At 46.7% G+C, this 27579-nt stretch overlaps 1 protein-coding gene across 1 annotated transcript in view; it reads left to right on the top strand.

The window, feature by feature from the left end:
• Positions 1 to 26584, top strand: part of NAT8L (N-acetyltransferase 8 like) — a 31373-nt gene extending 4789 nt beyond the window's left edge. The window contains exon 3 of the mRNA XM_069014618.1: positions 19199 to 26584. Coding sequence (XP_068870719.1) covers positions 19199 to 19566 — 368 coding nt within the window. The 3' untranslated portion in view covers positions 19567 to 26584. The remainder of the gene's footprint in view (positions 1 to 19198) is intronic.
• Positions 26585 to 27579: the final 995 nt, after the last annotated feature.

Genomic DNA, 27579 nt, shown 5'->3' with positions numbered 1-27579 from the left:
TGATCAGTGATGAACAATTCCATGAGTTACACCATATTACGGTTTTTCTTGTGCGATTTTTTTGAACCTCTCACCTCCAAGTTAGTTATTGTTTGAATTTTCCTCTGCTGGGTTTGGTACAAACTGAAAAATATGTGCTGACAGTGATTTTGCAGAAGTACACTAGCCAAAATTTAAATCTTTGTTTTCTCTTGCCCTCCTACACTTACGCCAAAGGTCTGGCAGAACGTTTGGGCCAGTGCTTAACTTGGAGCTTGTACACAGCGGTGTGACTTGAAATTGCTTTCAATGTGAAAGGAATTGTTTGTGTTGAGTCCGTGCTGGAGTCTTAAAACAGAAGGTTGAATGGTTCAAACACCTTCCTGAGCTCTTTGTAAACTTGCATTTTTCATTTTAAAATAGCACTTACTGGAATTTACTTTGCTTTTTTTTTTCCTTCTTCAAAGGCTATGAAAAAAGACTACTGGGGTGGTGAAAAAGAAAGGAATTGGATAATGGGCTTAATTGTCAACCAGAGTAACAGGCTCTAGTAAACAAAAAAAACCCAACCAAAACCAACAAAAAAAAAATTTAATTTTAAATAGAGCCCTGCCTCTTGCATTTATCCACAAAAAAGATGAGCACAGCTGGAGCTTCTTTTATGGTCTGATGATTTTGATGACTAATCAATTTTACAGTGTCTCTTCAAGCTTCTGTCCCAGTTGGTTGTGTTGAATGTTTTTTGCAGTGGTTGGTGTGTTAGAGAGATGCTTGTGAGGCTGAGGTCTCTGCTGGAGAGCTTATGGAAACCAAGACTCCTTGTGTCCGATGCAAAACTGCTGCTCCCCAAAGCAAGTGGAGCTGGGGCTTTGGCTGATGAATTTCTATGTCTTTCTGTGGCTGTTTAAAGAGTTACCTCCTGCTGCTGGCTGTCCTGGCAGGGTTTGCTGAGGGGTGTGCATATCTGTCCTGGTGGTGCGAAGACCTGGTGGTGGCAGCAGCTGGCCTTTGTCAGGAGTTTGGGGACTGGTGACAAGCTTGGTGGCTGCATCGCAGTGCCCAGTGCTGCTGGGGAAGATGGACAGACAGCAGAGATAGGCAGCCTGCAGAGCTGAGGCTGCAGGACCTGGTGGGATGTAGAGGGCATCTGTCTGGCGTGCTGCAGCAGCTGAAGCTGGAGTGCTGCTGGAGGAGGTGTTGGGTCACGCTCACCGTGCCGCGCTGAGGGCTGGGGCAGCTTTCGGCAGTGGCTGCACAGCTCCGGCTCCCACTCTGTGGGCGGACGGGTGCCTCTGCTTGCCTCATGCTGGGAAGGGGGCAGGTGCTTTGCTCTCCTGTGCCCATCCAGGAGTGAGCAGAGCCTCCCTGTCCTGCTGCCCATTGTCCCCTGTACGTGAGGGTACGCATGAAGAGCCTGCGCAGATATCACAACCTCCCTGCGGGACAGAGCCCTAAGGAAGACGGACTGTGGGGGGATGGCTCATTAGGGTCCAATTTCTGCTGCTCTTGGGTGGCACATTCCTCAGCCGAGCTCAAAGGAGGGATGTCCTGCCCTTCTTGGCAGAGGTTCTGGGATCATGTCTTTGTGCCAGAAGGACATCAACTGAGGTGGGTCCAGAGTTGGGTTGTGAGGATGTGAGACCCTGTTTGCTGTCTCTACTTTTTGAGGTGTCTCGTGCCTGCAGTGAGGTGTTTGGATAACAAGCAAGTATTTGTGTCTTGCATCAGGCCTGTTGGCAGTGGGTTTGATCGCTCTGGCATGATGTTTGCAAGGTGAACATCTGGTATGGATCATATGGCTCCTGCTACCTCAACTCCATAAGTGCTGAGCCTTGGGGAGGCTCTGAGGTGAGCACCAGTGACTTTTGGGGTGCAGGGAAAATACAGGGTCTACCTTGGGAGGAGATCCTCAGCCCTGGAGCTGTGGTTGCTCTGCCATGCCTAAACCCTTCCAAAGACACAGGGAGAGGGTGTGGGGGGGTATTTCTCCCCACTGAGCCCCCAGGCAGAGGGGCGGCCACAGAGCCCAGTTCTTCCACATTCTGGATAATGCTCAAGCTGCTAGATAAGCAGGAGTGAAGCTGCCAAATGATAACATTGTTTGGAAAGAATAGAGCAGCTCTTGCTTTGCAAAGAAAGGGCTTAGTTACCTGATGCAGGAGAGGGCTCAGGGCTGCTGCTTCCCAGTGGAGGAATGTGTTTTTGGACAGCCCTGCCCCACTCCTGGTGCCCAAGAGGCATCTGGAATCTGAAGCATCCATACCTTCAGCATTTCTTGCTGGCTTTTGCAGTGCCCTGACCTCATGTATCTGCCAAACCCCTGAGCTGTCTGTCCTGTATTAGGGTTTTCATGCTTGCCTTTCCCACACTGCTGTGTAGAGTGGTGAGGAGTTCTGTGTGGGGCCTGGAAACCCATGGGAGAGGCTGTGTATTTATCTCCACCTGGGTGTTTCCCAGCTCTGCTTCCTATCACTGCTGGGAACTGAATTTAGGTCTCCTCGGGCAGAGGAGGGTCTGTCCTGTGAGCATATCACTGCTGGCATGTCTCTGCAGTTCCATGAGTGTGCTTCCCAGGGATGCAACCTCCATAGCAGAGAGATCCTGCAAGATTAGGATTACAGGCTTGTCATATGCTTTATAGTGGGAAATATTTTGTCAGAAAGTATTTCCAAAGCTGACCTCCTACAAGTGGGACAGTCAGGGATTCTTCAGCTCAGCAATTCCTACTGTTGCTTTTGGGTTTCTACAGTTTAGCAGAATGGAACTGCCTGGTTTGGCATCTCTCATCTCCAGTGCAGAGTTTTTTGGGAAGCAAGATGAAAAGCACCTCTTGTTTCTGAGTGTTAGGGACGTGCTTTGTCCAGCATTATGAATAGGCTGAAATATTTTGGTTTCATTTGAATAATGTAAAATGTCTTTAGAGTTGGGTTGCCTCCCAAAACCCACCTCATCTGACACGGGCACTCCATCACTCATGGCTGCCTCATTTCGCTGTGCTGGAGCTTTGGCTTCTCCATCTGGAGGCAGCCCCATCCTGCAGGTGTGGAGCAAGGCAAAGCTCTGCTGGCACCAGCTCCTACCCCCACCCCGTGTTCCCAGAGCTGACCAAGGGCTCTCCTGGTCCCAGCAGCAAGCGCAATGCAGAAGCCCCAGCCCAATGCTGCAGCCCTGCTGATAAGAGCTTGGGTAGATCGGGAGGTGACACAGCTTGGGTCCCTTGCAGTGCTGAGCCACGTGGGCTACCTCTGCTCAACCCTCTGGAGGGCCTGTAGAGTCTTTCTACCCCACAAAATCTTTATTATTTTTTTTCTGCACTCTTGGGGGGGGGCTCAGGCAGTACAGAGTAGAGCTGTAATGCTGTCAGCCAAGGGCCAGTGTAGGAAAACTGGAGTTGCCTGATGAGGGGGAGCAGTCTGTGGATTCAGGGCTGTGTCATCCACAGCCAGTGGAATAAACATGTTTGTGGGCAAGCTGCTGCAGCCTGCCCCCCTTCCTATTTATTTATCACAGGAGCAGGAACATATGCAACAAACCCATTACTCAATGTGTGTATCCGTAAGACAGAAATAGCTCTCCCTTTAGATCCACAAGTTTGGCACAGTCCCATGTCAAAATTAGATGAAAATAGATTTTATAGTAAATTTTGCAGAGTAACATGACCTTTTCCCCCCCCCCCCATGTGTTCAAGAGTAGTCAGTCTAAAAGTAGTCAGTCCCTCATGGACATGACCATCAGTTAATGCAGCGATATTGGAGTTGTAGCCATGACTGGGTGGATATGATGCTACTGAACCTAAGCTCAACCTGCAGGTGTTTAAAATCCTCAGTACATGCCAGTGCTGGTCATTAATCTTCAGTTCAAGAGGTAACCAGTTGTGTAAATTGAACAGCAGTAGTTTTTTAGGCACAGTTAACTTCTCAAGACCAGCAAACAAGCCACAATGGGACTTAGGAACATGAAGGAGGCAGGGACATCAGGTGTTCTGGGTTTTTTTCTAGCTTTGAGGTAATTTCTTTAACGTTTTCTTCAATGTTAGATGTTTTCTGGCATGGTTGTATGCAATTTCTCAGGACTATCTCAGTGAATAAACAAAGAAGGATTCTGACTCCAGAATTTTAGTCACAAGTTTAAATGCAAATTTATTACTCTTATAAAGGGTTTTAGGCAGCTCTTCTTCTTTTTCTTGCTTTCTTAGGAATGGCCAAGATTTAAAAACATTGTCCAAAAGTCTGTTTCAGGTTAAGATTTCGTAATAGCCTAAATTCAGGCTTTGTGTTAGATATCTGACTAGTGGCAGGAGTTTTAAAGGTACAAAGCTTTGAGCCCCGCTTGACACTGAATTTTGGATGTAGGAATGTGAACTGAAAATTCTTACTCTCCCATTGTTATATTTATTTATTATATTCAGCCTCTTAGGATTACCCTAAGAGTCTGTGTCTGTGGTCATGTTGTTTCCTCTCAGTGTGCACCACCAGTGGTCTTAATACTTTAGAAATTGCCATTGGGGATTGCTCTCTACTGGAAGACCTCTAAATATATTGAAAAAAACCTGGTTTTATGTAAAAGTCTAAATGCATGGCCTGATTTTTCAAGAAGGCAAACCATTCAAAATCTCCCCAAATTTCAGAGTGGATTTCTGAAATTCCTTCTGTAGGCTTAGATCTTGATTCAGGCAGGTTATATTTAATTCCTCAGCATGGGAATGACTTTTGGGGTGGCTGTGAGCCCCTGGGGGACTCCAGGAGCTCACAGCGTTGTTTGCTGGTGTATTGCAGAGTGCATGGTTTTATTTTGGTAATGCAGTGCTGGGGATCTCTTGCAAATAATCACATGCTTGATGCTACTCCCTTCCAGACTACTGCAAAAAGAGAGACCTAGAGAGTTTTGCTGGTATCTGGTTCTCTGATGAGCTGAGGGATGTATGAGCCTTTGTTGTTACTTTCTGCATCAGCAAAACAGGGAGCTTCAAAGTATATTTTTAGATTTTCTTTTTCCCTTTTATTTTTTCCCATTCTGTAGAAAGCTAAGGCATTGTTTTGTTATCCTGACAGGTGGCTAATGAAAGGAGTCAAAGAAAATCCAAAGATAGCAGCATGTCTTACCTAGTTTCTATTGACAAATTTATTCCTTGTAACCAAATAATAGGATTTGGGGGTTTGTGGGTTTTTTGGGTTTTGGTTTTTTTTGTTGGGTTTTTCTGTTTGTTTTTTTGGTTTTGTGTTTCGGTAAGGGGGCCACAGGGAATTGCCAAGAAGCCTCATGTCCTTTATTAAGGATGCATCAAAAATTAGTTCATAGTGGTCTGGTCAGAGCCAGGTTCAAGCTGTGGTATCTGTTACAGATGGCTTTGAGCCATTCTTTTAAGTCATCTATTGACCCATTGGGCCCCAGCAATCAATTAACAATTTATGACAGCATATACAATATCATTCATTATCTTCTCTAACTGTTTGAAGAGTGTTTCTTACAAAAAGCAAAAATTATATTTCTTACAGGATAATCCTAAAAGGTAGACCTGTGATTCCCAGGGCTTAGTGCCAAGCTGGGCTTCTGCTTTATGGGGTTCTGTGAGTGAAAGGAGACATTTCAAAATTGGTAATGGGAAGCATGTATTACAGTTGTATTTTTAAGTGGCTACATGAGATATTGTTATTTAAAATGGGATTTGCAACAGTGTAAACGCTAATGGAATAATACAATGCATTAGTCCCACCACAGTGTGTCCTGCTTGAAATTGTAACTTGCAAGTAATATTTGTCACTTAAAATTCATGTGCTGTTTCTAGGACTTATCCAAGCGGCAAAACTGAAATCCAGAGATTTTGTGAGAAAATGATTTTTCAGTTCAGGAGCTGGAAAGTAAAAGGGAGGATAATGTTGGTCCAAACTAAACTAATTTACTACTCCCTCTTTGTTCTTTCACTATGACAAAGCATGGATCTGTGTTTAGTGGGGGATGTAATGCTTTTTTCAGCCCAAAATGGAATGGTTGGCTCTGTTGCAGCTTTCCTTAAGCACAGGTCAGACCCAAGTGTATACTTAAAAATACTGATCATGATAGAGGCATGATATGGTTAAGTGTTTGTTACCCCTCAGGCAGGTCCCTCTTTGTGTGGCACTATTAAATCTATACTGCATCAGTGCTGGGATTTCCTGCATCCCAGGCCCTCTTTGAATTACATATTTAGGTATTTTATACAAGGTAGTAGTTGAAGAAGTGGCATTGAGGGGGTCCATCTCTGAAGCCCTGGCTGCTGGGGCATCCACCCCATGTGATCCTTGGAGGACTGAGCTGTGTGCCAGTGTCCCGGCCAGCAATGCTGAGGGCTGAACTCTGTGCAGGATTAGTGCCAGCCTGGCTTTCCTCTGCCTTTCATTTTCCACCTTTGGTGAATTCAGGACAAATGTGTGAATTGTTTTGCGTTGACAAAAACTGCATTTTTAAGTAAGATGCTTCCCTAGATTTACCCTCGATCACCAGGCATTGTTATACAAGCTGCTCCCACTCTCTCTTGCCAGCGTGCTCGAATCCTGACTTGGAAACTGGCATCAGCAGTGCAAGTTTGTTTGCTTTTTACAGTTCTTTTACAGCTCTTGGGCTCTGTGCTAGTGCTGCTAATTGAAATGGGGGATGCTGGGCCAGCTGTCTGGTCATGAGTAGCTCCTCGGTGCACCTTGCTTTCAACACTCACTTCAACAGCTATCAGATAACCAACAGTGATTCTCTGAATTATTTTTTTTTCCTTCCCCCCCCCCCCCTTCATCCCCTAACACAGCAGTTCTGTATCCCACATTTCCAGTCTTGGGTCAAACTGCAATACTTGCATTCCTTTGAATTCTGCTCGGCTATCTTGTCCATCCTTGTGTTGAATTCTCCAGTGATTTTTGGTCTGGTCTAGTTCTTGCTTCACTCATCACTTCTGGCATTTCCCATGGGGGGCAGTCCCATACCGAGGATTCCTCTGTATCTCTGATTTTTCCCCTTCCTTCCATCAAACTTTTCAACTTATGTGCCTTTACCTAATTTCATTGTATATGTACTTTCTTCTTCTTAGTTTGTTGTTCAGATATTTTGGCTGGTGAGTGCAAGTACCTTTCTTTTTTTTTTTGGTAGAAGACTCAGAGTAACAAAGATGAGAAAATAAATAGACGTCAGCAGCAGTGGGATATTGTGTCTGCTAAGCTGAAAACAGTGCATCAGTGCACAAACCCACATGTCAATGGTGGAGGGAGAACATTTTACCTAAAGGCAAATGAACTGCCAACAACAACATTTCTTACACCTTCTTTAGAGCACCTAACCCACATCACTTCCAGATGTATCCATTGATCTTTTCCCCTATGACTTTTCTTACAAATCTAATTCTTCCCATTTTAACAGGATGTATAAAATTGTTATTGCAGTCAAAGTGCACAAGAAAAAAAACCCAAACCCAACCACTTCATTTGCTGAGACCAGGGCTTTTTGTTCTTTTTTTGGAGGTGCCAAATCTGTTCATCCTCCCTGGATCTAGATAACAGCATCAGAAACACTGTGTAACACTTCTAGTGGGAATCCAGGGAAGACCTAAATCTGTACTCTTCCTATTTAAAATAATGTTAAATAGTAGAACTGCAAAGAGAAGCTTTTGAAAACAGCCTGGTTTGGAGCACCTGCCATTTCTAAGTGCTAATTCAGATGATGGTTAGTGAGAGGCAGTGCAGTAGAAGCACGGCAGATACCTGGCTGCTGAACAGCAGTGCATCCTGGTAAAGTCCTCCTTGGTGGAATTACATCGTTAGTGGTGCGATTTGTTGAAAAAGAGAGAAAGCAAGTGGGGAAGAAGTTATTGTACAATAGGGATGCTAATGAGTGATTTTTTTTTTTTTTTAATCCAAGTTGTTTAAAAGGGGTATTTGTAAAACACCTTTTCAAGCTTTTGCTGCTTGTAAAGTCAATTAGATTCACTTAATGGCTATGAAAATCTTTGTCTGGTGGGGTTTCAGAAGCTGTCAGTGTTCAGGGGATAACATCAAGCTGTGCCTCTCGGACAGTGATTTTTGTTTCGGAATAAGCCATCATCGGGTTTTACGGGGCTTTTTTTGAGCCATCAGTAGTCTGAAAAACATCAAAGCATCTGCAAGGATTCTTGAGAAGTGGGAATATTTTTCATGGATAACTCAAATAGCTAAAGAGGATTTCAGTGAAATTCTAAAAAAATCTTCACAAAACCCCCCACATTCACTGAGACTGAACTCTTGGGACAGTTTGGCTTAAAGATTCAGTGGAGCATTTGCTTTAACTTAATCATGGGCTTAAATCCCTTGTCTCTTGCTGGGAGTTTAGCATATACTTAGGGGCAGTATAGGTCCAAGTGCTCTTTGGATAGTTACAGGAGACCTGTGACATAAATGGTGGTAAACCTTGGGTTTGCTGTATGTGCTATCAGCTGCCTGCAAGATGAATTTATGATGTTTTAGGGAATACTGGTGCATTGGAAAAAGGAGTTGTAGCTGTGAACCTGCTCTTGGTCATTCTGCCTTGTCTTAGCATCGGATACAGGGGGTTTAGTGTTGTCTTTGTATTTGGGAAAATCCAACAGATCCTCAAAATACTGCAGTTCTACCCAGTTTTGTGTGGGTTTGCATCTCTTCTGGCTCTGGTTGCTGTAGTGCTGTTCGTATTTGTAAGTTGATCCTGTTTCCACAGGTCCTTTGTGAATGAGCGTGCCTCAGTCTGAGGGTGCATGGTGTGAAAGTGTCTGCTTTCACTAGCCCTGAGCAGCCTGCCCTTCATTTGCCACGTGTCTTCCTGATGGAATGAAACATGGCCTGTTACCTACTCACTCCAATAATTTATTTCACAGATGTGTTTCAAATCTCCAGCTCTTGTGACTGGTATTGAGGCTGAGGCTCAAAGGAGCCCTGTTCATGTGATGTGGGGTGTAAGGTGGTGATAGATGCTATCACCGGAGATCTGGATTAGGCTTTTGTAGGGACTTTTTGGCCTGATTGTTCTGTCGTGGTAGTCTGAAAGTGTGGCAAAGTTTGGGGTTCTTTTCTTTTTTAGTTTGAGATGTAGAGATTTACACATGTAATTTTCATCTTCTGTTAATGCATCATCCACAACAGGTCCATTGTTTGTGCCCAGCCTGACAGATGTTTGTGTATTTATGGATGTGGAATTGTCTTGCACTGCCACATTAAATAAATGTGCTAGTGGTGTCCTTATTGAATGCTTGTGCTCTGGGAAGGTTGTGTGTGCAACACCATTTCAAGATGTTGTGCTAGAAACAGGAAATATTTATTGCTGGCAATAGGCTTATGGAGATCAAGCCATGTAGCACCTGACTTCAGCCTGTAGTTTGTATGAAATCTGTGCCCTGAACCTTTTCTTTTTCCCTTGTGTCTTCCTCAGTATTGAGTAATGGTTTCAGAGAGACTATAACTCCTTGTGACTGCTGTTTCACTCCTATGGATTATGAAAAGTTAGAGGTCAGGGAGGTTTGATTCACTGTGTTAGCAACAAGGTAGGATTCTTGTGAAACCACTGCCATGTGCAGAAGGAAAGGCTTTGAGTGCAGCAGAGCCATATTTATTGTTGGTGTTAGGAAAGTACCTAGGTAGCTCCTCTTTGCTGTGCAGGGCTTGTGAAGTGCAAGTTGCTGACTGTCAGCTCCCAGTTTGTCCCAGGAAGGAAAGTGGAGGAGCTGACCTGGGATCTGAGACTTTTCTGGTCAGTGTTCCTGCATCACAAATATTGCCTTGTCATTGTTGTTCCTTGGCTGCTGTGGTAGAAAAGTCCTCATTTAGAGACTCATGAGGGTGGCAAGAATGTGTTAAGGGGGTTAAAAACCATGCTCAGAAGCACTGAAACATGCTGTGCATCACGTTTTGGTTGAATATATGCACCCCTTACATGACTTGGTTTATTGTTTGGTTTTTTCCTGTCACTTTTTAAATATGCAAATGTTCTTAGTCACTCCCTTTTCTACCTTTTAGGGGAGGCACCTCTTAGCCTCCTTTTTGACTCTGATTTAAAGATATTGCAGGCACAGATGAGTTATTCTGTCCTGATGCATGATTATGCCATATCTTAAGTTTAGACTTATATCTTGGGTGCAATTCATCTTACCTACCTTGTTCCTGACCGAAAGGAGTAGTTTGCAGTGAGCTCTGTAGGCTTTAGATGTGGTCTTTTGCAGAAGGGCTCTCCTGAAGAGTGACTCATCTCAAAGGTTGTTGACCTCAGAGCAGCATAAAATTGCTTGGTAGTCTTTGTAGAGCTCAAATTGCATTTATTATTTAACCTTAAGTAAATGAACCTTTGTTTCTCCCTTTGCTGTGAAGCATTTGGTGCAATTCCTGTGTAGATACAGGCACTTGTTTTGAATAAAGGGCGCCTTGGCTAAATTTAGGCAGAAAAGTAGTGATGGATGGTGAAAATCAGATTGATTCTGTCCGTTTTCCTGTTTGATTTATGGCTTGGCCAACTGCTAAGCTAAAGAAAGCTGTTCAGTGGTTATTGCTCAGTCCCTTTTTACAGTAAAGCATATAAAGTAAAAGTCAGCCACCAAGTAATGAATTCTAGGACATCCAATAATTGTAGATTTTCCAGTTTGTTCAATGTTTGGAAGTGAAAATTGCTGCAAGGCAAATTCAGTACCTTTTGAAAGCAATAAAGCCATGAAGTGAAAGATTGATGTAGAAGATGGAGACCAAGCCTTAACAATGTCCTTTTAAGGACCTGGCTTAAAACACAACCAGCAGCACATTTGATCTTGTAAACTAATTTCACTAACAAGGAGCTAATTGTCACATCAGTCTTTTGGAGCTGGCATGACCCAGGCTAGCAAAGCTGGCAGAAGAGCTTGATTTCTTTTTTCCTTAAAACTTCTAACTAAAAACCAGTCTAAATTCTAGAAGGTAGGCTTACTTAAGGCCTGACTCTGCAGTTGATCGGCTTAGTGCATATTTTACATGCATAAGGAGCATCTACCCTTAAAGTAGTTTAAATACTTTTTTCTGGTTTTGTCCATTTGTGCACACCAGTCCGTTCTGCTGAGCCAGCTCCATTGCGCCAGGACTCATCATCCAGTCAGCCCTGAGGACAATGCCAGGCCAAAATCACATATCCTGGTCTTTATCCACTCCTTTAAGCTGTTTAATTCTTTGCTTATCAATAACAATTGCTCACATGCCAAAACCACAGACACTGCCTGGTTTCTCAATCTGTGCTTTCCCCTGATGACCCAGCAGCAGGTAGACCCTGGTTGCTACATCCCTGGTTTTGTCTCTCCTTTCTCTGTGTCATGTCCTTCTTTTCAGCAGCAGAGAGAAGAGTGATGGGCCAGGCTAAATCTGTCCAGATAACCAGGCTACTTCTAATCCCCCACAACTGCTTCAGCAGCTTTTTCTTGAACAGTTGTTATACATTGTCTTTATTACAGTCTTTGCTTTTCAAGGTGCAGCATGGCCAGCAAAAAGAGCCTGACAGAAGATTTTAAAAGTCCTGCTGTTACACTTCTTAATATAGCACCCTCTGAAATGTGCTGGAAGGGCTGTCTTTATCCCATCTGCAGCATTGCCTGGATTTCTAGCTGTCTCATCAAAAGCCTGTTCCTGCACTGTGTAGAGCACTTCCTGGGGCTTTGCTGAGCACCCCCTCGGGTGCTGTCACACGTGGTGACACTCTGGGCCCCAGGGGACTTAAGCCTGTTTGTAAAATCAACCAGTGAAGTGCTGACATGGGGCATGTCCACTAACAGCTTGCATTGATCCAGGCGTCCAGGCTGGGTCCTTGCAAAGCTTCGCCGGGAGTGAGGTGCGTGGGAAGGAGCTGTCATACAGGTGTGTCAGAGGAACAGGGTGAGGTTTAAAGCAAAGGTTTTAAGATGATTAGAAATGCCTGCTGGGTTATGTCCCCAGCAGTGACAGCAGGAGATGCTGTTTAGGACCAAACCTGGCCACTTCCTGAAGTCCCTTTACTGCAGGACGTGTTTTTCCTTTTTCCTGTCAAAATATTAGAGTGAAAGTAAACTGTAGCTAGCCATCAACATCTTAGGGGTTTTCTGGGGGCTTTGGCACCCCAAAGTGGAATACCTGTGTTGAAGTAGCTGGGTGCTTTTGAGGCTGGACCATCTCTATCAGAAAGCATGGAGCAGACACTGACGAAAGTTTTCACACTGTTACTCTAAATTGCAGCCCCACCACCCTTTCCACCCCCAGGTGCAGGGAAAGCTGCAGTGAGACCATCCCCTGTGCAGCACGTGCTGCTGCTCCAGGTTTATCAGCACTGGCATGTTACAGTATATACTGCTCTGAATGCAAATACAGTTTGGGGTTTGCACTGATGCTTAGGACAGCTGTTGCCTGCAGTCCAAAAACCCTTCTCCCTGTCTCTCATTGCATGCTCAGGTTTATCAGTTCAGAGGCCACCACCTCTGAACTCCTGTCTCCTGGGGCAGTTTGAGATCCACTGCTGTGGTGTGGACTGTGGTCACAGCATTTCTTGCTACCAGGAGCAAGTATCCATGGAACTGCACTGTGGCTGTGTTGCCAACTGAATGCTGGATGTCACTGTCATCCCACTGGTTCCCTGCTGCTCGCAATTCCAGAGGCTTTGCCTGAGCTTTGGGGTTGTTGCAAGTACCTTCAGCCCTTGGTAACAGCACAGGTGAAAGGTGGCAAGGATGGAAAAGAAGGTGGATGGAGTAGTAGATGAATTGGTTGCTCAGAACCAAATCATCCATCTCTTTTCATGCTGTGTGGGTGATCTCATTGCTTGCTGCCCAGATGCTCCATGAATCAAGGGATGTCACCCACCCTCAGCATATAGATGCACTGCCCTGTGCTCTTCCAGCAGGGAATTATTTATAACAGGGCAATGTGTCCTGCAGTGGTAGATTATGTGGAGTTATTGATGGGGAGGAAGGCGTCCCACAGCATTTCTCATTTCATGCATGAATAATTCCTTCATCCCGACATGTTTTTGCTCCCCCACGCCTGGACCTTGTCTGGTGCACAGGGATGCTCATGGATGTCAGGAGTGTCAGTGTCAGGATCTCTCTCATCTCACCCAGTTTCTGTAGCTGTAAACTACACTAAAATGCCATTGTTTTGTAGGAGCCCTCCAGGAATGCCTTTTAACTGAAGTCAAGTGTAGAGTTACTAGCGGAACTTGTGGGAGCTGTCATGCAGCCTTGCTTGAAACCAAGGGAAACTAGAAAGGTGGAAAGGAGAGAAACTCAACACAGGGGAAAGATGGAGGTAAGGAGGGATAATAGGATAACGGCATGCCTCATAAACACAGACAAAAATCCCTCCCCATCCTGGCTGGCTGGGCAGTTGCAGTCAGTGACAGGGACAGCTGCTGCCTGTCCTTGGTTAGTCCCTGCACCCAGGCTGCCTGTGTCTGGCTGGGTGGCAGTCGATGTGCCACGTCTGTGCCCTAACCTCCTCCCGCAGGCAGCATTCACATCACGGCAGACAAGCTGTCCCCAGAAGAGCCTCCTTCCTCCCTTGATGCTGATGTAACTCGGCTGCTCTGCCCCGTGTTTCACTGAGGATGGAGGGGAAGGAGGAGGGAGAGTTGCCTCAAGTGCTGGGTAGTTCCTCTTCTTCTTCAAAACCCAGACAGCATAAAAGGGCAGGAATTTAAATGGCATCAGCAATATGCAGCCAGCTGTGGGCTGGGGACTCTGTCCACTTGCTGCCGTGTACAGCCTGTCTCTCTTAAAGTGATGTATATAAATAATGCTGGCAGGAGGAGAGCCCAGACACTGAATTTGGGGCTTTTTAACAGGTTATTGGTGAATAGGTAAAAATGGCTCTGCACTGGGTCCTGATTCCTTCTGTACTGTCCTGCTCAGACCACCCCTGCTTGGCACAAGGAGCTGCTGTTCTAGCCAAAATCATGCCAAAAGATGGCACAGGAGACTGAACAAGTGGCTGCAAGGGCAAATACTTGAGGCTCTGTCATGTGACAGTGTGTTGCTCCTCCTCTGTGCCAGTGTTTCTGTGTGGTGGTGTCACACCAGGCTGTGCTGCAGGGAGGGGTCAGGGAGCATTTGGATCTCTGGGATTAGCAAGCCTGTCACTTTTGGCAAGTCTTTATGTAGGTATATTAAGAGCAAGGAACACAGGCAATTGCAGACCCTGTCCTATGCACAGAAATTATTTTGAGCTTTTTGGTGTTTGGATTTTTTTCTTTCCTTTTGCCCCTTCATAGCAGCCTGGGGAAAAGTGTAGGAGAGGGATGTTTGCCCCGCACAGGATGCTTTCCTGGCTCTGCTGTAAGGATGCATACGAGCTGGGGCTGTCCTGCTGGGTTCCCAGCAGCGGTGATGGAAATTGCTGAGTGTCTCTGCCAGTCCCCTCATCTGGGTGATGCCCCAGGGACATCACCTGTGACAGCTTTGAGCCAGTAGCGGAATTGCTCACATTTGTGTTTCTGTGACATGCCAAAGCAGAATTGAAAGTCACAGTCTCTGCTTGAAGGGATATTGCCTTGAGAAGTTGCATGTCTGGCTAGAAATTATGTTGCACACATAAGCCTCTAAGAATTAATGAGAGGTCGGCTGCATAGATAGCAGTGCCACTCCTGAAGATAAAGAGGGAAGACTGGTGTGCTTCTGGGCAAGATTTCTGTCCTTGCCCTGTGCTGAGCTTCCAAGGAAAACTCCGTGCCACAGGGATGCATCCATGCAAAATTGGCACCAACAGCTGGTGGTGGCCACAGGAGCTGTTCTGTCCTCTCTCCAGCCCTAAGAAAAACAGGGATAAATTTTACCTGTCTCAACCCTCACCCCACAGTGTGTGGGTGCTGTCACTAGGGAGGACCCAGGTGTGAGTTCAGGAAGTTTTGGGGCAGCAAAGCTTTGCCTTCTCTTGTGGGAATACTAGAATTTTCTAGAAAACAATGTATTTGAAAAGTACCTGGAAGACTGAGCTTTGCTTTTTCAGAGCAACACAATTCTGGGGCTTGGGGTAGTGGTCCCTGCATGCTGAGGGCTTAGGAAAGCTGTTGGAACCTGCAACAGTCATGTGGGACTCATGCTGGTGAGGAAGGCTGATGTCTCTGTCCCCCCTCCCTCCTAGCAGTACTCTGCTATTGCTTTTGGCTCCAGTCTTTCCACCCATCCACCCACCGGCCTTTTATTCATCAAAAGGTGTAGAAGAATTTGCAGCAAAAATAAATGAATTTATTTTCACCCACCATCCATCCTCGTCGGCTGAGTGGGGGAGAGCTGCGCAGCTCATGACAGTGGAGGAGGGTGGGAGAGGAGGCTTGCAGGCACAGCCAGAGGATTGCATGGCATGTCCTCCTCGGCAGGAGTGGAGATATGTGGCCAGTGTGGTGCCACCGCTGCGGGGACATCCTTGGGATGTGGCGCCAGCAGTGGTGTGTGGAGTCTGAGGGCAGCCCTGTGCTGTGGGAGATGGGTGGATGGATTAGAAGAATGCCCTCTTTGGTCTTCAAAAGCTGAGAATCATCATCAAATTTAGAGCAGAAAGACAGTGCAGTCTTGTGCACTTTCAGGGTGCCATCAGCTGAGGAACCGTGTCTGACCTTGCTGTGAAGCATGAGCAAGCTAAAATCGTGTTCCTTGGCACTCAATGGCTCAGAGCCATTTTGTGCCTTTTTCATAGGTGTGTGCATCACAAGGTGGCTTGTTGCTTTTTTTACGGAATGGTTTGGCTTGGAAGAGACCTTTAAAGGCCATCTCGTTCCAACCCCTCTGCCATGGGCAGGGACACCTTCCACCAGACCAGGCTGCTCAAAGCCCCATCCAACCTGACCTTGAACACCTCCAGGGGTGGAGCAGCCACAGCTTCTCTGGGCAGCCTGTGCCAGTGCCTCACCACCCTCATGGTAAAAAAAATTCTTCAAAATTATATCTTTTGGCTGTGAGTTCCTGATGTCAAGATTGCATGGTGAGGCAGCAAGCTGAGGGAGTGGAGAGAGTTGAGGAAGGTGGTAGTGGGTTTTCCATGGCTGCTTCTCCTCACTTTTGCTTTTGGCAGCCTGGAAGGAGGCAGGGGAGAGTGCTCGGTGTTTGGTGGGAAACAGCTGGTGCCTCTGCAAAGTGCCTCCAGTGCTTCAGCGTGGTGTTCACAGGGCAGCTGTGGTTAAATGCAAGATGTCCATGAAGAACTGATCCTGGAGTGAGATGGAAGAGCTTTGGATGACCACAGTGATGGGATGACAGAAGATGGAGGCAAGTGAGGGCGAAGGCAAAGAGAGAGATTCTGCCACAAGATGAGTATCTGGAAGGGCAGGGAGAGTAGTAGCTGTCAGGGTCTGTGTTTATCTTTACAGCAGTGATTATTTTCAGATAGCATGTGAGAGAGTAAAACGTCAGCTCTTGCTAATAATAGCACTGCAAACAAGGCTGTTGCTCATTACTGACAGCTGAGATGAAGTTAGATTTGTTTCATCCTAGGTATGAAAAAGTGCAAAAACAAGCCGTGCTCTGAGTTGATATCCTCAGTCCGGAAAAGGTGAGGAGGAGACCCCCCTCCCAGCCCTGGGGTGTGGCAATGGTTTTTCCAGGGTGCTTCCACACTGCTGCTGGAAGAGTGGATATGGTGAGGAGCTGCAGCTGGCTGGCATTCCAACCCAAACTATCCTAATCAGGATAGTTTAGAGGTCCTTTAGAGGTCATCTAGTTGAGTCTAGGTAAAAAGCAATCTGAGGGGAGGACCTTCAGCATTCTTGCTCTGAAACTGGAGGGTTTTCCCAGAGGAGGAGGAGAAGTCTCATCCCAAGGTCAGCAGCTTGTGGTGTGATCCCAAGACAGCTTTCAGTAGCAAATCCCCTCTGAATGGTATGCAGCTGCCTGGAGGAGGGATTTGACAACCCCATGGGGGAAAACTGTTCCAGGGCTTGTAGCCACCTTTGGGAACTTGAGGTGTTTTTAGTAGGCTGAAGGATCTGGCTGCTGGTGATCCTTGGAGCAGACACAGACATGAGGAGGACAGAAGGGTAGAAGTCTTGGGGATTGATGGCACTGGTGTAAACGAGATCTGAATACAACCCGCATTGTTTGAGCAGATGTGTCCTGTCTGTGGCTAATTATAAGCGTTGTGTGCACAACACACACTGGGAAATGTGCCAGATACTATTTCTTTTCACGTTGAACTCAAAATCATTATAATTAAGCTTTAAAATTGTAAGTAAAATCTCACAAGGAGTGTAGGTTTGGTGTCATGCTGCTTGCAACCGGGTCCAGTTCCTGCTGGGATGGACAGGTGTGGGAGTATGGAGAGGATGGTTAGAAGGGCTGGGAATGTGAAGGGTTTGGTGGCTCTGCTGTACCAGCTATGTCCAGATTTGGGTTTTAAATATTCAGAATACCTCAAAGTACCAGAAACGTGCCATTTTACAAATGTGGGAAGTGTTGCTGAGTGAGTTTTAGCAGCCTCTCAGGTTTGGTGGGCACAGAGAAGAGGTGCTTGCTAAGAAGAGAAAATAAGGAATAAAAGTGGGAAGCAGTCGTGGAAGCAATTGTGTAACCTTGGATTGAGAGGAACCTAGGTTGTGTCTCTGGTTTGAGGGAAAATGAGGCAGACTTGCTGAAGAAGCAGCTCCAGGAGGAGTTGCTGTGCATGGGCCTGGATGAGGGGGATGTGACTGCTGTGCCACCAGCTGCGGCTCAGTGGACACCAGCTGATGGCTCCTTTGTGGCACCTTTGAGGGCTGCCTCAGGACTGGGGCCCCAGGGAAGCATCCCACCCCTGCTCCCCAAGCATGGGAAAATTCCTGAACCTCATTTTTGGGACTATGCCACAGGAGCAGTGGCCATGAATGTAGGGTGAGGATCACTGTGGCCCTGATGTTTGGTGTGCTCGCTGTGTGCCCAGAGGTATGATGGATGGGCTGGGAAGTGAATTGGGCTCAGCCACCACATGATGAGCAGGTTAAAACCAGCAGTGAGCTCTCCACCCTGTGATTTGTATGCAGAGGGAGGGTGGCTGCTGGATTTCAGTGCTTGTAGGTGTTCATCTGGGGTCATGTCTGAATAAATCACATTCTGAGATCCAAGTGAGTGCTGGAGAACAAGTTGCACTGTCAACGCGGCAGCAGACCAGAGACATCTTAACTGCTCATGATAAATGGGTCAAGATGGGCCCTGGTGTTTTAAAAATTAGCTGTTGGCCTAGATAGCAGCAGCACGATGACTTGCTTGCAGTGGAACAAGAGTGAGCATGACTGGAGCTGCGCATTCCTCTGAATACTGGGATGAGCCTGGTGTGCTGAGGTGAACCTGGGCTGGTTCCCCACGCCTTGTTTGTACCCAGCTTTTCCTTGGAAGCTGAGCTGTGCCACAGGGAAGCAGGGAAGACCTTGGGCATCTCTTTCAAATGGTTTCATATAGTCACAAGGTGTATTTGTCCTGCAGGCAGCAGCTGCAAAGGCGCCTCCCACCACCCCATGCTTTGCTCTCCTCCAGTGACAAAGTACTCTGAGTTGTCTTACTCGTGTTTCCCCCTGGTTTTTGAGGAAGGGTGGTCCTTTACCCCCCCCCCCGGGCTATGTAACTCTGGTCTTACAGAGAGATGTGCCATGCATTTGGGTTGGAGCAGTAGTCAGAGTTGGTGCTGAAGATGGAGCTGCTGCCCAAGTCAGGTTCTCTTCTGCTTAGCACCCAGGAAGAAGGCCATTGCCTGCACCAGGGTTTTCTCCTGTCATGGGGTCTTCCTCTGGAGGAAGACATATTGCTCCAGAGCACTGAAAGTAGTGCTTTTTATCTGGGCAAGAGACCTGTCAGTGCCCATGGTTGGCTGCTGTATTGAACAGTGGCTTTCTTGAGTGATGATTAAGCAACTGGTCAGGCCACACCTTGAGTACTGTGTCCAGTTCTGGGCCCCTCAGCTTAGGAAGGATGTTGAGATCAATGTCCAGAGAAGGGTAACAAGGCTGGTGAAGGGTCTGGAGCACAAGTCCTGTGAGGAGCAGCTGAGGGAGTGGGGTTTTTTAGGCGGGAGGAGGCTCAAGGGAGACCTTATCACTCTCTACAACTCCCTGACAGGAGGTTGTAGCCCCTGTGCATTTTCCTCAGGAAAGCATTTCCTTCACACTGTCAGGGGAAAAGAGAGTTTGGTCCTTATTTACGGAGGTCACCTGTCCCCATGTGTGACAGGTGATTTTGGACCCTGCTCCCAGATGTGTGTTTGGCAATGGGCACTTAGCCATCCAGGGTGGCCAGTGACTACATGTGCTGCTTTATCTCCCACAGGCTCCTGCTTCTGGGTTGCCGTCCTGGACGGCAACGTAGTGGGGATCGTGGCAGCACGGGGCAATGAGGAAGACAACACCGTGGAGCTTCGCCGCATGTCCGTTGACTCCAACTACCGCGGCAAAGGGATCGCCAAGGCCCTGGGCCGCAAAGTGCTGGAGTTTGCCATGCTCAACAACTACTCCTCTGTCGTGCTGGGAACCACGGCCGTGAAGATGGCAGCCCACAAGCTCTATGAGTCCTTGGGGTTCAAGCACGTGGGTGTTGTTGAACATTATGCCCTGCCAGGGATGACACGCTCCTTACTGGAGAGAATGTTTTTCCAGGTCCGCTACCACCGCTACCGCCTGCAGCTGCGGGAAGAATAAAAAAACCCCCAACCAACCAAAACAAAAAAAAAGAGTATTTTTTCCCCACTTCCTCCCCCTTCAAAAATAATAAATTACCCTTCTATTTCTCATCACCGTTGATTTGCCAGTTTTGGGTTAGAGTTTTTGTACCCTCATGTCACGTTTTGGTTTGCTCCGTTCAGCTCGATGGGCCGGCCGAGCAGCGCCCCTTCCTCGCATGCTGTAGGTGGTGGTGCTGGGAGTCCTGCGACCCGGCGGAGCAGAGCAGCGGCCTCTCCTTCCCAGGTACCTCCGTAAAGCACAGAAACTTACTGCAAAATAGTACAACTGCTCTGGTGTACATAGTCCTCTCCTTTTCCAAGTGTAAGATAACATAGTGATGCATTCATAATAGCGCAGAAATATTACTTGAATGCAGTTTTCAGTATTTCACGCACCAGTAAGTAGAATATGCATTCCTCTTACCGTAATCTACTGGTTAATAGTTTTCAGAGAAAAGGTGGGGGGCACGCCCTGCCCCCCCGCCCCAACCCGCTTGCTACAATGCATGAAGAGGAAAGCGCGTGCACGCACTCAAACACATCGCACTGCCACCACGGCACTGGTGTTGCACTTTTTTTGGATGTGCCTCATTCTGCCAAATGTCTGAGAGACCCTGGGTGCATCCGGTAACCACGACTCCTCTCCACCTCCCCCTCCTTCCTAAGCCAGCACAGACTCGGACCGGCTGAACTGAGCCCCATTGTACCATAGTGTGAAGTTAAGATCAAACCTAAGTATCTCCTGCGCTGTTCTGTAGCCACGCGTAACCTGCAGTCCTGGGCCAGACTCCGCATGTGCGTTGGACTTTCTCTTTGCTGCCTTTTGGGGGTTTTTGTTTGTTTTCATCTTATTTTTAAGGGTTATTTTTTTGTTGTTGTTGTTATTTTTAGTTTTGGCTTTTGCTGAATGGTGTCGTTGAGGCGTAATGGAGGCTGCAGTTCCTATGGCAACACATTTGCACATTAATGTGCGCACCAAATCTCACCAATTCAGAGAAGCAACGTGTGACAGATAATAGCATTTTGGGGAGCGCCGGGGTGGGGGGGAGCGTACTTATTATCTTAACCAGCTGCTTGTTTGATAAATGTAGATGGCCTCACTGCAGCCTTCCATCAACGGTAATTAACTGCTTTAATGATGTCAGATTTGTGAATTGTACAATGCAAAAAGCAATGCAAAGCAGATTCGGCATGTGTCTGTACCCGGTATGTATGTACAGTGCCTGCCAACTAAAGAATAACCAAGACTACAGCTTCTTCTAGCCTGAGATATCAACTTTTATAACTTATTTAAACAAATAGCAACTTTGCATGAATTACATCTTGGGGAAAAAGAAGACTGGTAGGTTTTAATTTTTAAAGCGTGGTATCAGAGGTGTTAAAGAAAACCATTTCTGGCTGCACTTAATTTTCGGTGGGTAGAGGGGTTTGGCTCTGCTAATACATTTAAAGGGAAAACCCCTTTAGTTACTGGGAAAAAACAATTATTATTTTATGAATTATTTTGTGTGTGGTGAGGGGGGAAACCCCCCCCACCTCATCACGATGGAGTTGGTGATGGGGTAGAGCATGTGTTCACCATGCTTGCAAATACAATGGAAGAGTCAGCAGGAGAGCCCCAGGAGGAAGGAGCCTTGTGGTGTGTGGAGAGGAGCCCTGGGGCAGATGGAGGGACAGACAGCACGGACCTTGGACATGGGGTGCTGTCTGTCCCACTCCTACTGGGAGCTGCCCTTTCCTCTCCAGCCGGAAGCTTTCCCAGCACTGAGCTGTGGCCGGTGATGCTGACAGAGCAGAGGGGCTCAGCCCATCCCTGCAGGGCCATGGGCCAGGCACTGATGCTGGGGTGGAGGAGCCATTTGGCACAACCCCAGTTGCTCTTTCAGTGCTTGGCTCGGGCTCAGTCCAGCCTGTGAGGAGTTGGAGGGGCTGAGTCCCAGCGTGTGTCCCAGCAATAAGGGGGTAATGAGGATGGTGAAGGACACTGTAGCAAGAGACCATGAGTTTAATTAACAAAATTTCTGTATGGGGCACTATATTTTTAAAAGTCTTTCTATGCTGTACATTTCTCCTGAAGCTGAAATAATGTACTGTTGGTAGGGGTTCTTGTATAGTGTACAGAAATCGGCAGAATATTTTCTTGCTGCATTCAGTGATTTATTAACCGAAGTAAAACAGACAAATATAAAGTGTTAGCAAAAGTTGAAAGAAAAACAAAACACAAAAGTTTGTGCCTTTTTTAGTTTATTTTTCTGTTGCTATATAATCACTGCACTAAAACCTTTCCAGAGGGGTAAAAAAAAAAAGAAAACAAAAAACAAAAACTAGTCTCTTAATAAGGGAGGAATATGTAAAGTCTAAATTGAGCATTAATTTTTTTATTAGGCTATTTAATTAAACTAATGTTGCTGGTTTTATTTGATACCTGTGCCTTTGTAATAAAACTCCACATCCTGTCAGAAAATCCAAACCTGGAATAAATCCCACCAGATCCCACAGACACAGAAGTACCGTCAAGTTACCAGTATTTTCTTTTAAAACGTGTAAATTTTAACTGATGATATTACAGTATCTGATCGTAATACCTGTTGAGTTTCCTGGGGAAGAGGTGCTTTGGAAAGGTGTGGCTTTGGGGGTGCTGTCTGCATTCCTCCCTGGCACATGGAAATGCACTGATAAGGATTTGAGTTGTTGCCAGTTGGCCAGTAGCTGCCAAGAAAATTTATTCCCTTAAGGCTTCTGCCAGTTGCTTTGTGACCAGGCTTTTTGGAAGAAATCCAGCTGGTTGCTCCCAGCTCTCCAGCCAGGACAGCTTGTTTCTGAAGGAAAGGGCTGACTGCCAAATAGGCTGGGATTTGCTCTCCAGAGCTGTGTTCCTAGTAGCAGTGGTGGGACAGGGGTGCACAAGCTCCTGTGTTGTTGCTGCTCTCCCTGCCCAGAGCTGCTCTGAATAGGATTAGGCAAGGATGGACTTAAAAGCACTACATGATACTTTTGTTTTGTCTGCATTCATGGGAAGTTTCTGTAAATGTGATAGCTCAGGCACAGCTCTGGACTCAGGGTTGCTGGCTTCTGGACCAGGTTCACTTGCTGCCGGGGAAGTGTGTGGGCAGGCCCCAGTGCAGCTACAGGGGGACACATTGAGGTCGAGCTGCCTTTGGCAGATCCATCCCTCTTCTCTGCATCTTTCAGGGTGCACTGGTTTAAACAAAGTGCTTGGAGAAGATCAGCACAGCCCTTTCTCTGAGCCTGAACATCACATCCTGACTCTCCTCATCTGAGTTCAATGGCTGGATGGGTGAGGAGCAGCACAAGGTGGTTGTGGGGTTGGTTCCAAGCAGAAGAGGTGGTGATCTGGACCTATTGCCAGTCCATGAGTTTTGATTCCAACAGAGACCCACATCAGTGTGAGATGGGAGGGGATTTTCCTGATTTATTTTGGGGGTTTCTCTTTCCAGCGATGATGCTGGCCAGGAGCATGCGGAAGAGTGGAATGTCTCTTGGGTTTGGGCCTCTGCTGGTAAACATGGTGGCTAAGGAAGACCAGTTCAGATTCAGGTGGAGGATGTGTTAGAGATGTGAAGGCACTGCCCATAGCTGCTCTTACTTTGCAGTGCAGGTGGGCTCTCACAGCCCCCTGCCCTCATGCTGCCTGCAGAGATGCATTTTACTCACCTGGCTGCTCTCTCCTTAGAGTGGGGCTTTTTTTTGCTAATCCCTGTGCACTAGACACTGCTCAAGTGTCCTTTGCTTGGAGGGGCCTGGGACAGAGCCCTTGCTCCCTGAGGAAAGCACTAGGTGTCATGTCCAAAAGTTAAAAAAAGAAAACAAACAAAGGAGGAAGGAAGGGAAAATTTGCATTACTGTGGCTGAGGTCCACAGCCTTGGAGTTGCCCCAGCCTTCCAGCACAGCCTGGGCCATTCCCAGTGGAGTGAGTGGGAACTCCCTCCACATCCTGAGCAAACTAGCATCTCAAGCACATGTCATATTTGGCAATAAGCTCTCCGGGAAGCTTGGCCCCGAACAGATCCAGGATGATAATGCTAAGCAATCAAACCAACAAAGAAAGTGGTTTCTAACCTAACTTGAAACCCTTAAATTTGTATTTGTTTTAAATTCATGCTGTGTTTTCCTTCTATGAAGCAGACAGCACCTGCAAGATGCTTAGGAATGGCAACTATGTCTCTGCTAGGAGCTGCAGAAAGGTCCAGGGCATTGCCATCAGTGGAAAGTTGTTCTTTTCCCTCTCTTCCCTGTCCCCATGCAATATGTGGGATGCTGTTTCTGAGAAAGCCTCTACCTTTCTCCAGAAGTGATCCTGCCTCGTGGTCCTGTGTGTGGGTACAGCCTGCAGCACTTGTTTCAGAACTGCCTTCCAGCAAATGCAGGGGCAAATGACCCTGGGGTCATCTGTCCCCAGGGCTGGGACCTGGGGTCATTTTACCCCTATGTTCCCTCCCCATGGGAAATGAGGATGATTCTTTAGGTCATGATGTCAGAATTTAATAGTCCCTGTGTAGGAGAGGCAGGACTAAGGGTCAGCAGGTGACAGCTGGGGTTGGGATGTGCCTGGTGGGGCCCTGGTGCTGCACACCTGCAGTGGGAACAGAAAGTGTTTGGTGCCAGGGGGTTCTCGGGCCCTGTCCCTGCTGTGGCCAACTGGGAGAACAGAAAGTGCTGTGGTCAGAATCCCCATGGGAACTGTGGTTCTGCAGAACCTTGTCCCGATCCTTGCTGCTGCTGTTGCTCACTGATCCACACCCTGTATGTGATGCAGGTCTGCTGCCTTTTAATTTGCCAGATTTGCTGGCTGAGGTGCAAATGGGTAGAAACTGACTGCAGGGACTTCCAAATTGCCAAACACACAAAGGCAGGAACCAGCTCTGGTTACCTCTGAATTAACAATCTCACTTTGGGTGTGCTGGGGCCTGTGTTTCATTAGTGCTGGTGTGATGCTCTCGGTATGCACTCTACTTAAAGCTTAATAAAGGCATTTTAATTCCACACTAACTGGAGTCTTGCAGTGGAATATACTGTACCACATAAAGAAAATGAAGTAATGCTAAGTGTTAAATAAGCTTTAAAATGCAAAAGGAACATTTTTGTTTTTTTCTCCCTCAAAATAGATCCACATAGAATCTTGAGGAAAAATTGGTGTGCTCTTGCATGCCTCAGTCATAGAGACTATGCAATAGAGCTCATGCTTATCTCCCACCAAAACCTGTTACCCGAATGGTGCTCAGGAGTACCTTTCATTAAAAATAAACCAGATTAATTTGAACAACTGAGAGTCTAGTCAAAAGACAGTATTGTTTAAAATAACAAGCTCCAAGTCAGTATTTGGAGTTTCATCACAGTTAAAATCGTTGTTCAGTGCTGTCTTTGTATTGCACAATGGTCACCTGCAGGAGAGAACATGCTATTAACATCTAAATAGTAGAAGACAGAGACCTAGTGAGACCAAGAGCATAACAAATACATAATGCAACTGTAAATTTATTTACGAGTAACACGTTTGAATGCAGAAGCAGCTACTTCTATGTAAGCATAATGAAATTATAGCTAACATTGTTTCCAATTTCTTTTCCTCCAAAGCTTAATCCTTTTGCCTTGTAATATGTATATTTGATTTTTTTTTTTAATGTAATTAGGTTTAACAAAGCATCAGTTGCTTTGTGAGTTGTACTTATGATTGTGCTGGGCTGTTAGCTTTAAGCAGTTTGTGTGCTTGTATTATTTTATTAAAGCAAAAGTCTTCTTGAGACAAATGCAGTAAAGGAAAAAAATTATTTTTGGTAGTGTTAAGCAGATGTGTGGTATGCATTTGGAAAATGTCCAATGCCAGTTTAAAAAAAAAACAAACAGGCTAAATTGCTTCCCAGAACTGCTCATGTTTAAGGCAGTGGCTTATTCACTCACGTCTGAATAGAAACTTTGATTCCCCCAAACAGCCCCTTACTCTGCATCTCCTCGCCGTTGTACAAGACCAATGTGAAATGAGTCTTGTGTTTTCTATGTTCAGCATAGTCTGTACTGTACTTTGTAACGGGAAGTGGCTACAAGTCCTCAAAGAAAAAACGAACCTATTCTAAAACAGCAATAATTACCACTGTAAGGCAAAAGAGCACGTGGGGGGAGAGCCCAGGGAGATAGTTAATGAAGGTGATGCTGTTAGGAGCACACTGGCAGCAGCGTGTTCCTAAGGGGTGCTGTTGCACCTGGGGAGCAGGATTAAGTACTAGGGAAGGCCATCAGTCTCTGGAACTGGATGTCACCTTGGCAGAGAACCTGCCCATGTGGGGTCCCTAGAGCTGAGTCATTGTGAGCCCTTACACAGTGCAGGTTTTTCACCAAAGTTAAGGGTGAGTTATTGCAAGTGCTGTTCCTGGTGGGACAGACATAAGGAAGAGCTGTCAGAGTCACACAGAGGAAGGTAAATGCCCGTTGCTGCAGTCTTGTACCCCAGTGCACTCTGCTACTGCACTTCTGGGGCTCAGCAACGGCAGAAAATAGAATCAATTACTCTTATTTTCTGTGGAGGGAAGCAGGAGTCAGCTCTGTTGGAAAGCTGTTTGCATACCGTCAAGGTACCAATGCAAATCGTTCCCCTGGCGTGGCAGGGTGTTAAGATGTGTGCAAATTATACCTTGGTGTGCTTTAGGCTTTTGAGCTCCAGCCTACAAAGCGTGACCCCGATGCAGCGAGGTCTCTCCATCGGCAGAGCCCCGGGAGCCAGCCAGCTCTCGAGGGACAGCAGGGTGTCCTCAGGCAGGGGCAGGCGAGGTGCTCTGGACAAATGACTTGTAGGTACTTAAGTTCTGTTCCTGATGGCCGCTGTAACTGTGAAAATTAACCAGACCTGCTGTGATAAATTTGGTTATATAAGGTTTATTTGGTTAATTTTTTATAAGTGAAAACTGAAAAGATGAAAGAGAATTGTAATATGAAAGCAACTGCTGTAAATAATGTATGAATGAATAAAATCTAAAACTTATGTCAGTTTTTTCCTAAACTGTACTGCTGTCAAGTTACTGATGTGCAGATGGTGCCTGCATCTTTTCCAGCTCCCCAGTTCCAGGATGGGCAGACACCACTCATTCCTGCTTCCATTGATAACAGGGATATCTTTTTGTGTCTCATGCGTGTCCTTAGATTGTATTTCCATGCTGTTCCAGCTCATACTGCCATGTCCAGAAGCTGCACACAGTAACTGTGGAGAGAGCCCTGCTTGGGACCCTGCCTGGCCCGCCCTGGCCACCAGGCCCAGGGCTGCCTCAGGCCACCTGCCTGGTGGAGTACTCACCCCAAATCCCCCATGAGATCAGAGGTAGCCCTGAGGAATGTGCCACTGGAGCAGAGGACAAAACAAAACCACGCAGTGTCTGCTGTCTGCCACCAAGGCCATAAAGTGACGGAGTGAGAGTTATTGAGGAGGATGTTTTCATGGTGGAGGTGCATCTTGGGGATTCCCCAAGCCTCACAGGCCCCTTTTTCTTCCATACACCTGTGCATTACCTTAGGTAAAAAGCAGCAATGATGGGCTGTTCCCCACTGTGTGTGAGGGAATAGCATGAGGGAATAGCAGAAATAGCATCAGGCTATTTCTGACCAACTCTGGAGCACCTCTGTGAGGCAGGGAATCACTGGTCTCCCATTTGTGGAGGGGAAATGGGACTTCAGCCTCCAGTTACAGTTAGATACAGTTGGAATAAACTGATTGCTGCTGGAACAGCCTCTGGGGATGTCTGTTCCTGAAAATCAGTTTCTGGTGGCAGTTATAAGTGCTGTAGGAGTGCCCTGCCACCCAGCAGCTGAGGGACACCTACCCAGCAACACCCCCCTGGCAACCTGGCTCTGGATCACCCAGGCAGCACCCCCAGGGCCATCACCTCTCCAGCAGTGCGGGCTGAGGCTTTGGGATGCGCAGGGTTATCTGGCAGAGCAGTCAGGCAGCGATGAGGAGCACAAAGTTAATGCCTTTGCCCTGTG

Source organism: Aphelocoma coerulescens, chromosome 4 (genome assembly GCF_041296385.1).
Source record: "Aphelocoma coerulescens isolate FSJ_1873_10779 chromosome 4, UR_Acoe_1.0, whole genome shotgun sequence".
Taxonomy (NCBI): Eukaryota; Metazoa; Chordata; class Aves; order Passeriformes; family Corvidae; genus Aphelocoma; species Aphelocoma coerulescens.
Note: the sequence above shows the minus strand (reverse complement) of the source record. Positions and strands in the feature narration are given on the sequence as shown.